Source organism: Pituophis catenifer, unplaced genomic scaffold, assembly GCF_029215685.1.
Source record: "Pituophis catenifer annectens isolate HBS135680 unplaced genomic scaffold, rPitCat1.0.hap2 SCAF_2, whole genome shotgun sequence".
NCBI lineage: Eukaryota > Metazoa > Chordata > Lepidosauria > Squamata > Colubridae > Pituophis > Pituophis catenifer.
Genome location: NW_027256882.1, coordinates 197,454,001 through 197,471,439, shown reverse-complemented (window position 1 = coordinate 197,471,439; position 17,439 = coordinate 197,454,001). Strand labels below are relative to the sequence as shown.

Genomic DNA, 17,439 nt, shown 5'->3' with positions numbered 1-17,439 from the left:
GCTTTGTGCTTTTTGGGAAAGCCTAGGTCAGAACACAATTCAAGGTGCCAGTTGTCACCCTTTAGGTCTCCTCAGGGCTGGGATCCCTCACGGGATGATTTTCTACCAAGTGCATCTGTACCTCCCACATGCTCCCATAGGGAGGGCTTGCTTCAGGTCCCGTCTTTTTACATTTTCTCATCTTATGGAGACTAGGAAGGGACTTTTTCTTGGCTGCCCCCAATTTCTGGAAAGATGTTCAAACCTGCATCCCCTTAGCCAGAAGCCTACTGGGAGCCAATGCTACCCATGCAACGATGGGTTTTACACAGATGTACAAAGTGTGCCCGCTACTGCCATGCTGCTGCTACCTTTTGGACTAAATGTAGCTTCTAACTTTTCTTCAAGGAAGTCCCATGTAGAGTTCATTGAAATGGTTCAATTGGGAGATGACTAAGGCATGAGTGACTGAGCAGTACCCCCTATCTAGGAAAGGGTGCAACTGGAGCACATGATGTACAAAGGCCCACCTGCCTTTGAGCACCTGTTCTTTGATCAGGCCCCAATAAATCCAGAGAATTCCAGATTCCACACCAGCTGTGACTAGGGAAGTGTCACCCTGGCCAGAATTAAAGATCTCAGATCACCAGATACAGGTACTTTAAAATCCACAGCACTCAGTCTTGTCAGATTGAACAAAAGCCACATCGTCCTATTCAGCTTCAGACAGCTTTCAGGCACTGGGGAAGCATTTCCACAGCATCATCTGGTTGGCCCAGGTCAGAGATATACTGTATAGCTGAATATCACCAACATACTGATGGTATGTATATATATTTAACAACACTAACTGTTCCCTCAGGACAAAGAAATCCAGAATTATCTGAGTATATTCTTCAGGAAAACTCCATGAACATGTCCGTGTAGTCCAAGAAGTTGAGCTGAATGTTTAGGAGTCATTACCTTCCACTCTTGTTTAATTTAGCTTGCTGTGGTCTAAGGTGTTTGTGTGACATTAGGAAGCCAAATGTTATTGGGATAGCATATTAATATGCACAGAGAAAATATAAGACACAATCCTTCTGGCTAGTAATAAGTCTCCCACAGAGCTACAGTATATCTCAGTAGATGTAGATAAGATTCGAAATATTCAGGACTATGCTTCTTTTAATATCCTTCATAGTGCATATGTATTTGTATTCATATGTGAGCCTTAGCGCTCCTCCAGCAATGAGGATTAAATAATCAAATGAAGACCTCTAGAATAAAATATCTAAGGTAAGTTATATTTATTTGTGTATTCATTCACATTTCTATACAGCCCGTCTCATCTAAGTGACAAAGATACACTCAGAGACACAAGAAAAACATTTATCATACTCCCATGAAAGACAACATTATTCAAAAGGCACATTTGCTGAAAGAAACAAATTGGGAAGGAAATAAAATGGTATTATATCAGGATATCAGCCAAGCTACTTTATCAAAAAGTAGCTCACATCGAGCAACTGACTAAACAAGGAATAAGATAATTGGAGGGGGGGTGGAGTGTTCAATTTATTTGAGCCTCAAGGAAAGAAAATAATGTCTACTCTTCAAGAAATAATCACAATTTTGGATGATCTGCAAAACTACCTATACTGTAACACAAAAAATTACCTTTGAACTCCTAAAAGAGAGATACTGTGGCTGTAATAAGGAGATGGGAAAGGTAGCAGAAACAATTAGGGCTATGAATCCTGTAAATTCCCTAAATATATAGGAGGAGGCAGAGAAACAAAAAGAACTCAGTGGTTAAGAGACAAATAAAATGTTCAGAAAGCTTTAATTTCTCAGCCCTAGGAAGAAGGCAATGGCAAAGCACTTCTAAATAACCTTGCCAAGGAAACTGCTGGAACTTGCATGGCGGTCTCTGAGAGAATTGGACAAGATTGAACAGAGAAAGGGGGGAAATTGCATAGAGCTTGTAACCACAACAAGTTTAATGTATAAATTCCGTTCTCAGAAAACTCAAATAGCAGGCGAAAGAAACTGTAGCATACAAATGGAGGAGGAATATGTTAAGGTGGCAGCATTCTTTGGGTTGGCATGTAATCCCAGCATTTGTATCAGATGACTCTTCAAAGAAGCACGCTCAGGATTACAACCATAATGTTCTTCATTTTGACCTATTAATGCTAAACCACCATTTCCCAAATAAGCTACAATAGCATGTGTTTATCCAACAAACTTAAAGCATAGATTGCATGGTATAAAGCACGGACATTCCACTCCACTGACACATAGTTAAAAGAGATAAAACGTATTGTTGGAAGAAATGTCCGTCTGGGTTGAGCTCCAAGTGGGGAGAAAGACACTGGAAACATGGAGACTGCTTGAAAAGATGGTTTAATGGTGGACAGGATCACATGGTTTTGAGGTCCTGGGCAAAAAGGCACATGGGTGAGAGAGAGAGAGATTTATACCCTCTGTTGGGCTTTGAATTTGAGCTTGTATTCTGACTTTGAGCTTGGGTCCATGCAGGGGTAACTTTGTAGGTTGTCTTTTGAGTCCCAGGCTTGGTTGAGCCTTTGTTGGGTGATGTAATCTCCCCAGGTGCCATGTTGCTAGATGGGTAGAAGGCTAATCCTATCTTTGTTGAATCTTGGGTGAGGGCATTTGCTTATGAATAGACCTAGCTATCTCTTTATCTCTTAAGTGCTGACATCTGCTGTGGGCTATTGAGAGTGTGGGGGCTATTAAGGGTGAGCCTGCTTCTGTCTAAAAACAAGTTTCTCCATTTCTCATCCAGGGAGGTATATTCTGTCTTTTTAGATTTCCTAGAATATTTCATTCTTCTAGGAGAGGGGTGGGTGCTAACTTCCTACAATATTCAAAACACATAAGATCAAAAAAATATTTTTATTTTATTCAGAAAGCTAAAATATATATGATTTTGTTGTTTGTCCTTTCTAATGCACATTTTTAATATTTTGTCTGTTTTGGGTTTTTTTTCTTTTTAATGGTTTTTGGAAAAAAATATGAAGTAATGCAGCCTGTAATTCAGTATCTCAATCATGCCCACAACTGTCTCTGTATTTTTAACTACAAAGAAGATATTTAAGACTTACATTCTGCCCTTTCTCGAAACCAGATTTTCACTGTAGGAATATATATCGAGTCATAAAAGATCACGAGGTTCTCTATGGCAAAATTAACGAAACAACCTTACAGAATTTAATTATTGCCCCATAATAAGGAACATCAGAGCGATATATTGGAGATTGACTCTGAATTTGTTTCACTTTGTATAGCCATCCCCACATCCTCTCTTTTAACCACTAAAACATCAGAAGCCTACATTATCAGGGAAGTTTTCTTTTTTTCCCCTAAAGAAGCACAACAAAGATGCATTGCATACTACGGGAGAGAAAGAGGACGGTGTGTGTGTGTGTGTGTGTGTGTGTGTGTGTGTTTTGTTTGTTTGCCCCAAAGGTGCTTTTTCAAGAGGCAACTGGACTTCCTCGTTTTTGTTTTTCGCTTCTCATCTTGGATGAGAACGTCTTCAAGGAAAAACAAAATAAGTCCAGTTGCCTCTTGAAAAAGCACCTTTGGGACAACCGTGACCCGGATGGCCAAGAATCTCCATAGACATTTGTTTGTTTGCGTTTCTCAGGAAGTCTCCCAAATGGTAGACCGTCCCTTAGCCTTGACCTGCCCCGGAACAACTTCCTTCATATTTCGTCCCAGTCTAGAACTCCTCGCTGGTTCCCCCGCTAGACGCCACCGGAAGAACCTGCCGGCGGGCCGGAAGCAAGCAAGAGCGGAGTGCAGCGGAGCTCCGCGCTCAGTGGTTCGCTCGCTCCCTCGCTGTCTTTCTCGTGGGGGCGTTTGCGCGGCGACGGCGACTTCCGGCGAACGCTCCCGAGTGTCGGTTGCTGCTCTCATCCTTTCCGTCCCGTCTCCACTCAGAGCGCCCTAAGGTCGTCCGCCGAGCCGGAGGGAGAGTCGAGCCATGTCGCGCAGGCGGCACAGGGACGAGAATGACGGTGAGCGGGAGGGAAGGGAAGCGGAGGGCGAAATCTCTGCGCGGCCGATTCTTTTCATTGAGCCCGCGCCGTTGCTGCTCCGGGACACCTGGGCGCTCTCCAGAGGCGCTTCTGGGGAGGAAGCGCGGTAAATCATGGTGGCATCCCCATCGCCTCTGTCCAAGCCCTTTGAAAGAGACAGAAAGCAGCCGGGCCAGTTGATCATCTATGTTTGGATCGGCAAAGTCGGATGGGGGGGGGACACGCTCTGCTCGCTGTTTCTGAGCTCTGAAGTAGAGATGCCAGCGCTCTTCAGTCGGGAGTTTTCAGTGCCTGCAAGATTTTGCCATGGCCAAAAAACTTGTGTTCTGTTTAGGCTCCTTATGTGGGTTACATTACCAGATAGTCCTCGACTTAACGACCAGAATTGCGTCCGAAATTTCTGTTGCTAAATGAGACACGTGTTAAGTGAGTTTTGCCCCCCCCCACCCCATATTACAACTTTTCTTGCCACATTTGTTAAGCGAATTGCTGTAGTTGTTAAATTAGTAACGCGGCTGTTAAGTGAATCTGGCTTTCCCCCTTGACTGTGCCTGGCAGAAGGTCGCAAAAGGGGGATCGCGTGACGTTGGGACACTGCATCCGTCACAAATATGAGCCAGTTGCCAAGCATCTGGATTTTGATCGCGTGACCGTGGGGGATGCTGCAAAGGTTGTAAGTGTGAAAAATGGTCAAAAGTCACTTCTTGCAGTACTGTTGTAACTTCGAACAGTCACTAAAAGAACTGTTGTAAATTGAAGACTATCTGTACTGAAAATTATTTTCACCCAGGGTTCTATTTTTATACAGTTTAAAAAATAGCCAGATTAGGCCTTTGACAATATTTGTATCCAGACTAATTCTGTAACATTAGAAACAAAGATGAATGCCAGAATAAAACTAGGTGGCAGCATCCTGAGTGGATATGGAAGACTTTTCTCTGAATGGCTTAGAGGCCTTCTTTACTTCTGCAATCTGAAACTTCTATCTTACAACATCCCAGTTTCAGTTTTCTGGAATGTTTATATGTGCAAATAGATGTCCATTGCAGGTTTCCATATGAGATTAGGAACAAAAACAATTATGGTTAGTCACATAGTCAGAGAGATGCTTAGACTGGTTTTGCCATTTTTATCCTCTTACCGAGTCTTCCCAAGGACCCGTTTATTTAATAATATTAAAGGTATCATCGCAGGATATAAGCTATTTCATGTAAAACTGCTTTTTGTAGTTGACTGATGGTGATTTTGTCAATATTGATGGTTTTCAGGTGGTGCTTCAGATATTTTAAAATTGCATCCAAGGTTCCTATGGTACCAGCTTTGTTTTCTTTTGCCACACTCACTCTACTTCTATTTGCAGGTCTTAATTTTTTATATGTTTTCTCAGTTTCTCCAGGTATTGCAGCATCCACTACCCAGACTTTTTTTTGTCTTATCAACAGTTGTTAAGTCTGGGATGCTGTATGGCAGTTATGGTTGGTCGCACAGTCAGCCAGATGTTTAGATTGGTTGCTATTATTACACACTTTTGAGCCTGGGATTAGTAATGTGATAGTCTGGGAAAAATAGAACTGGAGAGAAAAATTGCTTAAGAGAAATAAAAAATTTATTGCACAATTTTCTGATCAACTATATATAAATTTCTCTCCCAATTGATATTCCCCTTTGGTGGATGTACACAGTTGTACAAATAAGTATGTTAGTATCACACTCTTTCTAGGTTTGAGAATCAAAAGATATGCCTTTAGCATATGACATTCAGAGGCCATATTTCATACAGTGGGTTCTTCCCGGCACTTGGGCCATGATTTCTCATACACTTGATTTTCTGGCATTAGTTATGAAGAGCAGAACAGATACTTCCATTTCTGAGCACATTTTATAAATGTTAATAAACTTAACATTTATTCCCAAGTGAGTACAGCCAGAATTTCTTGTTTGCCCTTTTTGCAACTGTGTGTTAGTGCTTTGTGTTACCTGTGTTCAGTTGTTAGCGTTCCCTTCTCCCACACACGCACATACAACCTGATATGGAAATGAATTGCAGGACTTTTTTGTTTTGTTCAGTTCTCTCTGGGTAGCTCTGGTGGGTGGCATAGCTGATTTTTCAAAACAAATGAGCTGAGCAAAAGAGTTTGATTTCCCATTCCATTTTATGGTGGAGATCCAGGGAGGCCGTTGTGTACTTGCAAATAATTGCAAAAATGGTTGGCAAAATCACAAGTTTGGTCACGTCTTCTCCCACTTAATCAACCATATAAAGGCAGCAGATTCTATAATCAGAGCAGACTTTTATATAGATACCTTCAGGTCATCTCATTGAAAAATTAATACTAAGTTCAACTTTATTTGGCCAAACGTAAGGTACCTCTTTTTGTAGAGAGGAAATGCCTAATATATATCATGTAGCTAGATATTCATAGTATATATCGTGGGCATATTACTGATCGTAGAGCCAGACAGTAAATTATTGCAACTTTTTCAACCAATGGAGATGTTGCCAAAATGAAGGAAAATATATTTGTTGCTTTCTGAGAAATTTAAACTACAGCCCTTGTGCCAACAAGCTTTTTCCTCTATTTATTCTGTTTAACCAAGAGACAGAAATATAAGGAGTTTATAAATCTCTGCATAAAAGTGTTATTTCCCTTTTATAACAGCAGAGAAATTTGTCTATTGAGTGTGAATGCTTGCTCTGTTGCAAAGAGATGAGCATTCTATTTGAGAGATTCTTGAGCCTATTGTAATGATTTTAACAATCAGTTTAACAAATGCAAATTTTACACTTTTTGGAGGAATAGTGACAACCAATGCAATGTTAATGCTAAATCATTCTTCGACAAATTTCATTTGCTTGGAGGCAGAGTTGAATATAAGTGAGCTTTCCCAGTACCCAACCTACTGTAGAATTTCCTTCTGGAAAGATATCCCAAAATGCTTTGTTAGCCTTAGTAAAGACAAGATCATTTTCTGGGCTGTGCTGCTCAAGATTTCTGCAAATGTAGGGCATTTATAATCAGTAATTCCTTATTTATTCAAAATTATATATGGCTGTAAGAAAGCTGTTGTGTTTCTTTTATTCTTTTTAAATCATAAAATAACAACGTTTTATAACAACATATTAAACTATTAATATTAGAGCCAATTTAATATAGTGGTTAAGGCATCAGGTTAGAAACTGGAAGACTATGAATTGTACAGTACAGGTAATCCCCAAGTTACACCAGTTCACTTAGCGACCATTCGAAGTTATGATCTAGAGCCCCCCAAGTACTTATGACCCAGTCCTGAAGTTACAAATATTACAGCACCACAGCCATAGTTCACACTTACAAATGACAGCAGAGGCGCTGCGACATTTCCCCTGCCTATTCCCCCCAGCCAGGTCTCCACAGCCATTGGGCCTGTGGAGACACACTTACCGTCTCCACAGCCGTCAGTTCCTTTGCTTGCTTCTGGGCATTTGCAGACAACAGAGGCCTAAATATCATGCTACTGATCTCACATGATCTTGCACTACAGTAATTTAGGCCTCTGTTCTCTGCGAACTGAGGCCTGTATCAGATCTGGCTGAAGAGCACTTGCAAGCTGACAAGACTTTGGGGCAGCGAAATCGCCTTGCTTCAAGCCTCCCATTACCTTGCAAACACCTTTTACACTGTTCCAGTCTCGTCGTGAAGAGCATTTACAAGCCAATGGGAGGCTTGAAGCAAGGCGATTTCGCTGCCCCAAAATCTTGTCGGCTTGCAAGTGCTCTTCGTGCCGAGACTGCAAGCGGACAAAGAAACCGCGGGAGAGAGACTGGAGAGAAGACAGATCTTCACAAAGTAAGTTACCTGGCACGGCAGGATGGTAGGGGGAGCAATTGTGGAGACTCCAGGGGAGGGAGCATGAGATATCTCCGTGGGTTGGGGGAGGCCTTGGGTGGTCTGAAGTGGGTGGCCTGTTCTGTCCCTAGGCCCCTATGGCCTTCTCCATCCTGAGATACCTCATATGCACTTAACTAGTGCATTCAATTAGCAAATGTGTGGGCGAAAGGGAGTGATTGCAGTCAAGTTATGCGATTCACTCCTACAAATCCTTGGGTTATGAATGTAATTGGCAGGCTCCATTACATTCGTAATTCGAGGACTACCTGTAGTCCTGCCTTAGGTATAAAATCAGCTGGGTGAGCTTGGGACAGTCACTTTCTCTCTGCCCTAAGAAGGAAACAATGGCAAATCATTCTGAAAAAAAAATCTTACCAAGAAAACTGCAGGGATTAGTCTAGGCAATCTCTGAGAATCCTACACAATTGGATGGAAGAAAAAACAATTGGCACTGTTAGACTGTAGATGAAATATGGATAGCATTCGTGTGATCTACATGGGCTTCCTCAGACGTTACACCAATATAGCGTGGAAGACTAAGGGATCTTGGCAGTTAATGTTTTCATTTCCAAGTGACTAGATTGATTAAAATTGTACATGCCCTATTTAGCTACTGGACCTTGAAAACTTATGTGAAGGATTGCAATATTCCCTGATGCTTTCTTGTAAACAAAGAATTTTAAAATGTGTTATATAGGTTTAGATATTCTTCCATTTTCATCTTAGCTTGATTGGGTTTGAGCTCCTTTTCTCCTACCTGGCATTAAACCAAATGGTGAGTAGATGTGAATGGTTCCTTAGTTTGTATTTGCTTGCTTAATTCTCCCCCTCACCGAAATCCCCTTTTTCTTTGGAGTGTGTTAGTTTATATGGCTGGCACAAAACGTGTAGCTTTTTATTTTGGCTTTACATTTAAAAAAAAATTAGTTTTACTTGGGAGTCCTTTTGGGCTTTTGGGAATCCTTTCCTGTGTATTACTCCTTTTGTAAAATGTGACTTTTTTATTTTCCCAGTCCGGGATTTGATTCTCCCTTCAAAAATACATAATACATAGAATTAGAAGGGGACATCATGGTGGGCACCCTTTTACCTTCTGCCATTGCATTTTCAATAATAATAATAATAATAATAATAATAATAATAATAATAATAATAATAATATGACTTGTACTTCTTACTTCTTCAGTTGAAAGGATTCTGTGCACCATATAGGTCAGTTAAAAAAAATAAAGGAACAAGTGGTTTTTGTTTTCAGCTAGTGTTGTAAAAAAAGATAAAAAGATGGAAGAGGAGGAAAAAACAGATTTCTGTTATTATTAATTAACAAATTATTCTAGTCAGATTCCAAATAAAAATAATTTAAAAGGGCAAAACTGTGGAACTGAATTGTGAATAAAAAAAATCTTTTTTTCTAGGCAAACAATGGGATCATTGCAATGTACCATCATATAATATGTCATTTGTACTGGAATAAATTTTGGAAACATGTATAAGTGCAGCCTGTTTGAATCTTACTACTGTACTATAATTGAGACAGCATCTCACACCTTATTGGCACTTCATTTTTGCTCCTGAAACAGTGTTTCTGTTTTGTCTCATTGAAATAGAACAACCATACAAGAAAAGGAAAGTATCTATTGCAGAACGATTGGAATCTCTAATATGCAAAGTGGGAGAAAAGGTATGAAAGACTAGCACATATTTTTGTGGTTTCTTTGTGTGAGCATAATGCAAATATTGAAGTTTTGGATGGATGGATGATGTTCTGTTTCAGCAGTCAATTCCACTCTACTTGATAGTTCAGTTTTCTAATTAATAGTAAGAAAACATTACAATGATACCTCAATACTCAGCATTAATTGGTTCTGGGAGGTGCGATGAGTACCAAAAACAATGAGTACCAAACAAATTTTTCCCATAAGGAATAATGTAGTGAGTCACAAGGCAGCCGACATCGACAAGTTCTTGTTTGTCATTGAGTACCAAACAAATGAAGAGTACTGGGACAAATTTTTCACATCAAAATGTGTTGAGTACCAAATTTGATGAGTTTCAAAGCAGTTGAGTACCAAGGTATCACTGTATGTGCCTGCTAAGTTGATCAGCTGTTCCTGGTGGACTGATTAGAGTTTTTCAGTATTTTTATATTAGAAACTCTCAACCATATAGATATCTATTACTCTGTGCCCTTGTTGGACTGCAGTCCTGTCAATGCTCACTATATCTGAATTTCTGTTAATAATGCACGTTATCCATGTAAAATCTCAATAATTATACAGTTTTGCTTCAGTAGAGGAAAAAATAGTGACTTAAAATAGCCCATAAAAAGGAAAAGAAACAGAATATGACGAGCATTGTCCCAGAATGTACTAGTGAGAGTAAGAAAATGAAAATAGTGTCTAAATACTGTGCATTTTCACTAGACAAAAAATGAAATATAAGGTAATATCAGCAAGGCAAATAAATCCCAATATGCTATTTTATTTAGTGCAATTAAAGTTTTTAATTTATTGAAGTATTTATTGAAACTGCTGTGAGATCATTTTCCTGAAACACAATGAACTCATTCCTTAAATGAATAACATTAAACTACAAGACCAAATTAAAAGTGTGTAAATGAAATTACAGTTATGAAATTTCATTTCCACATTTTTGCTACACGGAGGATTTGCTGCTGTTTTTGAAATTGTAAAAATAATGTATAAGGTTACAGTTGTATGAATATTAGATATTCAATTCCATGGCACTGCACCTATTGTTTATCATCACTGTTGTTAAAATCTGTGCTAATTGTATCAATATCTTTACATTCCCTTGATAAAGGAATTTAATTTTAATGTACAGAATTTAACAAGTTACACTTGTATCATTATTAACCATGAATAAGGGTAACTTGAGTTCATCAATGTTTGCTGACCAGCTTATTATATACCTACTAAAAGGAATCTTTATTTCTCATCATTCAGAGCCAGCACCTCTATGGGGCAGCCTTCAGAAATATTAAAGATGAAGCCATTTTCCATAAGAGCAAAGGGCACCTAACTTTTTGGGTCTGCCCAACCTCAGAGCACCTCTTAACCAAACCATCAGCATTGGAACTAGGAAAGAAATGCACACATTTGCCTATATTAGCAAATTTGTATTTATTCACTGGTCAAATGGCATATTCGCTAAGGGATATATCAAGTTGAAGGGATATGCTTCCTTTTCTTTAACTCTCTCCTTGAAAGAAGCTTCTCCAACTGAGGCAATAGCTTCACAAATGTAAAGTGATGGGCTGATCCCCAGGGGTCATGCAGACCCACTTCATAAGTTCAGAGCCTTTCCAATATTATGTTTTAATGAGATTCTACTTCATTTTTTTTTAAAAAAAAGAAGCCTCCCAAGAACTTGATGCATTCCTTTTGCTAAGAAAACCTTCATCTCTTTATTGCTTAGCGCATTGTAAGCCGCCCTGAGTCTCCGGAGAAGGGCGGCATATAAATCAAATTTAAAAAAAAAAATGTGGGAGAAGGAGAATTCCAAAACCTTCTGGTAACATGGCAGAATCACTACCCTACTCCCTGAAGTCCATGGAGGGAAAGGAAATCTTGATGTAATAATAATGATTTTTTAAATATTTTATTCCCTTTCAGAGTCTTTTCTCTTTGGAAAGTAGAATAGAAGGCTTGGCTGGAGTTTTGGAGGCAGATATACCAAACTACAAAAGCAAAATACTGAAACTCCTTTGCACAGTGTATGTATGCAAAACATTTATGGATCTAGGTGATAATATACTACTTACAGCAAAGGTTTTTAAATAACTATTTTTGAAAAGGGTCACCTTTCCGAAGCATTTATTGTATATATTGTATGCCTGCATATTTTATCCTGTTTAAAGAATTTTTGAAACTTGGAAGCAATATGGGATAATTAGGAAGGAGAGCAGAGAGGAGCAGAAGTGTCAGAACAGTTTCCTATTGCTGATCATTCAGGCTCAGTAACAGCAATATAATTCTCTTAATTGTTTTCTACAGCAATACGTTGTGACGCGATTTGCAAGTTTACTCTGGAATTTTCATGAGAGTTTAAAGAAAGGATTTCATTTTTGTCTGATTTGTTGCTCATTACATCTTCTCCTTTCAACTAATGACCTCTTTGCAAGGAACATATTGCCTTCTCAGTCTGAAACTAAATTAAATTTGGGATTGGGGGACAACTTCAACACAATGGAGGACTATGCATAATTACATACAATTGAGTTTGATTTCCCAGTTGGAATTGCAGTATTAACATTGGATGAAAACTGAATTGGCTCTAGCAGTATCTTTATTTTTAATGTGGTATGCTGCTTCTTCTCAAAAGGTATGCATCCCAAATAGCTTGAATTAACTATAAATAGGAGTAATGAGATCACAGCTTTGATCAGAGTTATTGTTTGATGCTACTTTCTCTCTCTTTTATGAAAAAAAACATCAGTGCACGTCTATTACCACAGAAGATGACTATTTACACAACTCTCGTTGGCTTGCTGAATGCCAGAAACTACAATTTTGGTGGAGAGTTTGTAGAAGCGATGATACGTCAACTGAAAGAATGTTTGAAAGCCAATCTGTACAATGAAGCTGTCTGTTTAGTAAGTTGTTTTCATACCTTAGAGCACGGGTGTCAAACTTGATTGTGTCACATGATGTATCATGACATTTTTTGCCTTTGCAGAGCTGAGGTGGGCCTGGCCTGTGCGTGACACACCCGGCCCATGGGCCACCAGTTTGACAACCCTGCCTTAGAGACTTTGCAGGTTATCTTTGACATATCCACAGTTGAGACTTGAATTTCACTTGTCACATTCTCAAGTGAATCATTTGCTGTGATGATTGATTAAGACATTAAAAGAATCATCACATGGCTGAATCTGACTTTATGGTCATTTTTACCATAGCTAAATCACATGCTCATTAAGCAAATTATTGAATCCAATGGTTAATTGAATCCAGATTTCCCAATATTGCTTGACGGAAACTGGCTGGTAAGGTTACAACTCACGATCACATGACTGCAAGATGTTGCAGCTGGTCGAAAATGTGAGCTGGTTGTCAAATGCTCCAATTGCAATTTTATGTGACCATGTGAATGGTATGACAGTTGTCAGCGTGAGAAATATTGATTTTTCCAAGGCCATTGTAACTTAAAACCATCGTTAAACAATTAGAACCTATACCTATGTTTAAATTGGTTTTCAGTGAATTTGAAGAGCTCAAATTATAAGAGCTCACTTTATAAGCTATAAAGATAAAAAATGTAATTCTGTGTGATCATATAATACTGTACACCCATCCAAACCTTTTCACTGGCTTATTTCTTCTGACTTTGTAATGTGAACCTTGCCAGTTTTTGCGATCACCTGATCTAAATTTCTGGTATTTTGATAATAAACCAGGTTTAAGTGTCTATTCAGTTGGATATTGGTCCTGGGATTCCCGTTACCCCAATAAAAGATGCTGAAGCAGATACAGCCTAGGCTTCTGCAGGGATCTTGCCTGGCCTTATGAGATCTCTTGCTGATCCATGCTTTGGGGAAGCACATGATGTTGAAATGGCTGAATGCTCTCTTTCTGCAGGTGCGCTTTCTTTCTGATCTTGTGAATTGTCATGTAATAGCTGCACCCTCAATGGTAGCCATGTTTGAAAATTTCGTTAATGTGACACAGGAGGAAGATGTACCTCAGGTAAACAATAATACATTTGCTTCATAGACAGAGACATTATTTGCTGAAATTTGTTACTGTGATTGTTTTACTTTTTTACAATGTGTCCCAAAACTGCATTTTTCCCCCCGGTTTTATTTTTCCTTGAAGACATTTTGCTTCTCATCCAAGAAGCTTCTTCAGTCAGAAATGAGTTGTTTTTTGGGGAAGGGAAAAAAAAAGCACCTTTGGGGCAACCATGACCTGGATGACTGAGACATTTTTTAAAATGTAGTTGTACATGTGGTAAGCCTCTCCTCAACTTGTATTGCAACAAAAGCCTAAATTGTAAGCTGTAACATTTGGCCATGTGCCCTCTGGTGCCATTGTCACCGTCTTCTGTGACCTTCAGGGGCAACTTAAGTACAACAAAATAAAAATGGTACGTGCCCATGATTTAGACGGGCACGGGATCCTTAACATTATATCCTATCTCAGTTTGAAGTCTGCAGTTCAAAAGATTTGCAATGTAGCTTTTCAAACGTTTCTAAAATCTAGATTTGTAGAAAACCTTTTAATCATATCTATTGGGTTGATGCCTGATAGATGTTTGCCTGGACCGGCTTGATTTCATTTACTCCAGAGAGTAAGTGTACATCTTAAATTCAATGAGAAGCAACATGTGAAATAGCTCCTTGAAAATGCTTATGTAAATATTAAAGCATCAGCATGACATAAGAAAAATTTGGGGTTTTTTCCCTCCTATATTTTTTTCATTACTTTGTGTAGATTCAGTGTGTATTCTCCCATGCACCTTTGTGCGGGATGTTTTAGAATTATCAAAATCAACCATTCATGTGCAGAGACTTGTAAACATATGAACCTGGGCCCTTCAAGCTTTGTACCTGAATCATCATAACATAGAGTTAGAGTTGTGGAATCATAAATTGTGCTTCCTGTAAGTCTTGACTTGATTTTCCTTTAATGACAAGAACCAGAAATATTTTCTGATTGTGTTTTGCCTGTATTTTTACTAACAGGTGCGATGTGACTGGTACGTGTATGCGTTTCTGTCATCCTTACCTTGGGTGGGGAAGGAGCTCTATGAGAAGAAGGATACTGAAATGGAGCAGATCTTGTCCACTGTTGAAACCTATCTGAAGTAAGAAAATGAGAGAAAATGTAACTTTGCATCATTATGCCTTAATAGAGCATGAACACAGAACTTGTAGACTTCATAAATTTGCAGGGAATGCTATTTCTTGACTGTTAAATCTAGAGGTAATAAATAACTTCAGGCTTTTCGGTGGAAACCAAGTTAGTTTTGTTTCTTTTTCAAACAAAAGCACCAGGGTGGATTTGATTTAAATCAAGTCAATTTAAATCATGATTTAAATCACTAGTAAAAAGGCTTGATTTAAATCAACTTGATTTAAATCATAATTTTTAAAGAGCAACTGTCATATCTGTCCCACAGCAGCTCCTCCTCTGACCTGCTGTTGACTCAACAGTCCTAATATTGCAGAATATACAGCCTCATGCTACATAACTAAACTCCATTTCATGCTGAATAAGATAAATTATGAATGTATCTTAAATAGAAAACTATCTTTAGATAGATTTTTACTCCAAAAGCATTTTATTAAAATAAATTTAATAAAAATAAAAAAAAATCCGATTTAAATTAAAAAAATGATTTAAAAAAAATCATTGATTTTTATCCACCCTGAAAAGCACATTAAAAATGATTCTGCATTCTTAGTATAGAGAAAGATGCTCAAGAAGAATAATGATAAAGTCCCCAAATTTGTGAAAAACACATGCTCTCTGCAGAAAACATAATTGTTTTCCATTGACCCTGAAGCCAGAACTAAAATCAAGGTGTGCGAATTCCTGGAAAGCAGTAAGCAGGTGTTGCCACTTAAAAAGGGATGTGAAGTGATCACAGGGCTGACATAAGAATTTTTGTATGTCTTGGGCTCTGTGATTTTACAAGCATCTTTCTACATGGTAGCTAAACCAACTCTCCCAAAAACCTACATTAGTTAGGAATCAGGTCATTGAAAATGCATACAGATTGCCTTTGATATATGACTGAACATTTAGCTACTTTTCATTATTACGACGGGCCTCTCTGGAGGAACCCACAACCCAGTTCCAGAGTTACGATCCCCACTCCCACGGTCATATGACTGCATATTGGACATCCGGCAACTAGTTCGCATTTATGGCCATTTGCAGTGTCCCATATTCATATGACCACAGTTTTGCTGAAAACTAGCATCTACTTTTAATGTCCACCACAAAAGAGGTCATAATATCGGATCAGTCGCATAGCTAATTCAGATTACAACTGTCACAATTTAGGACCATGATGGGTAGGCTGCATTACTGCATAGGTCAAAGAGTATCTATACACACTTTTACAGCCAAATGCTTTTCCCAAGGCCTACTCTCAATTGAGTCGTACTATCTGGTTTTTTCAGAGTCTGTCTGAGTTGAAGCGCAACCAATTATCAGTAATCCTTAAAATGATTGTGTTCTTTTCTGGCAGACGGCGTCAGAAGACTCATGTGCCCATGCTACAAGTTTGGTCTGCTGATAAACCACATCCTCAAGAAGAGGTGAGTATGATTAGGGGCTTTGAATTCCTGTACTCATGTCCATCTGAAGAAACATTAGAGCAAATGCGTAATGCATGAGGTTGACGCTATTCTAATGAGAAAGTCTTCCCAATGGGTTTCCCTGCTTTTTCTTTATTCCGAATTTCCCACCCTGAAATGGTTCCTAAGAAAATTGGGTAGGGTGATTTCCTATAGCACGGAAATCAGTCTGAAGTTGGGAACGTCCTTGAATTCCGAATATGAAAATGTCTGACGGATGTCTGTTGCCTTCCAGTACTTAGATTGCCTTTGGGCTCAGATTCAGAAAATGAAGAAGGACCACTGGCAAGAGAGGCACATCCCGAGGCCCTACCTGGCTTTCGACAGCGTGCTTTGTGAAGCGCTGCAGCACAACCTGCCTCCTTTTATAGCCCCACCCCACACAGCTGATTCCGTTTACCCGATGCCAAGAGTCACCTTCCGGATGTTTGACTACACTGATGATCCTGAAGTAAGTCAGTGTTGTGGGGCAACATCCTTGTAGTGCATTGTCTGTTGGGAAGTGAAATGTTTTCGTCTTTGGTGGGATCCACGTAATATGTGCCTTTGCCTTCTGACCTTTCGGTTTGGCTTGTTACTGGGCCTGAAAATAGTTGTGAATTTGCTTCACATTCTTTAGCAGCGTTGATGTGGTTAAGGGTTTGCTTTGCCTTTCTAATTGCTCCCTTTACTCCACATATCACTGGTTTTTGAGGTTCTGCCCATTTTATTAGAGCAGAAAAGGCTGCTTCTAAATGAAAATACTAGGTATCCTTGTGCTTACAAAAGTAGTTTCCAGCTCACTGGCTTCTCTTACCAAATAATTTTATTGCATTTTAAAAAGCATGCACATTAAAAACAACATATACAATCAAACAACATAAAACAAACAAAAGAAACAATAAAGAATAAAAGAAGAATAGGGATAGAAGTGTGAAAAAGTATAAAGAAAACAGAAGTCTCCAAACTTGGCAACATTAAGACTTGTGGACTTCAGCTCCCAGAATTCCTCAGCCAGCCATGCTGAAGTTGAAGTCCACAAATTTGGAGAGCCCTGATATAAAACAATATAACACCATCTGGTTTTTCCACTTTTTATCCATATATCCCAACAAAAAAGTTTCTGATCTAAATTGTATACTAATTTTCAAATGTTTTTGAATTATATTACTGTTTCTCTTCAGTATTGTCTTAACTTTTTACAAGTCCACCACAGGTGATAAAAGGTTCTTAT

General features: G+C 38.8%; 1 protein-coding gene across 2 annotated transcripts in view; it reads left to right on the top strand.

The window, feature by feature from the left end:
* The first annotated feature begins 3,805 nt into the window (after nt 1-3,805).
* LOC139313115 (nuclear cap-binding protein subunit 1) overlaps nt 3,806-17,439 on the top strand; it is a 35,288-nt gene continuing 21,654 nt past the window's right edge. The window contains exons 1-8 of one of the 2 annotated variants that reach the window (XM_070938497.1): nt 3,806-4,007; nt 9,505-9,578; nt 11,533-11,633; nt 12,356-12,512; nt 13,498-13,605; nt 14,604-14,725; nt 16,118-16,187; nt 16,462-16,677. In XM_070938497.1, the coding sequence (XP_070794598.1) occupies nt 3,974-4,007; nt 9,505-9,578; nt 11,533-11,633; nt 12,356-12,512; nt 13,498-13,605; nt 14,604-14,725; nt 16,118-16,187; nt 16,462-16,677 (882 nt within the window). In that variant the 5' untranslated portion in view covers nt 3,806-3,973. Of the gene's footprint in view, nt 4,008-9,504; nt 9,579-11,532; nt 11,634-11,913; nt 12,242-12,355; nt 12,513-13,497; nt 13,606-14,603; nt 14,726-16,117; nt 16,188-16,461; nt 16,678-17,439 lie in introns of those variants that run through there. The other variant, XM_070938498.1, reaches the window with a different exon arrangement.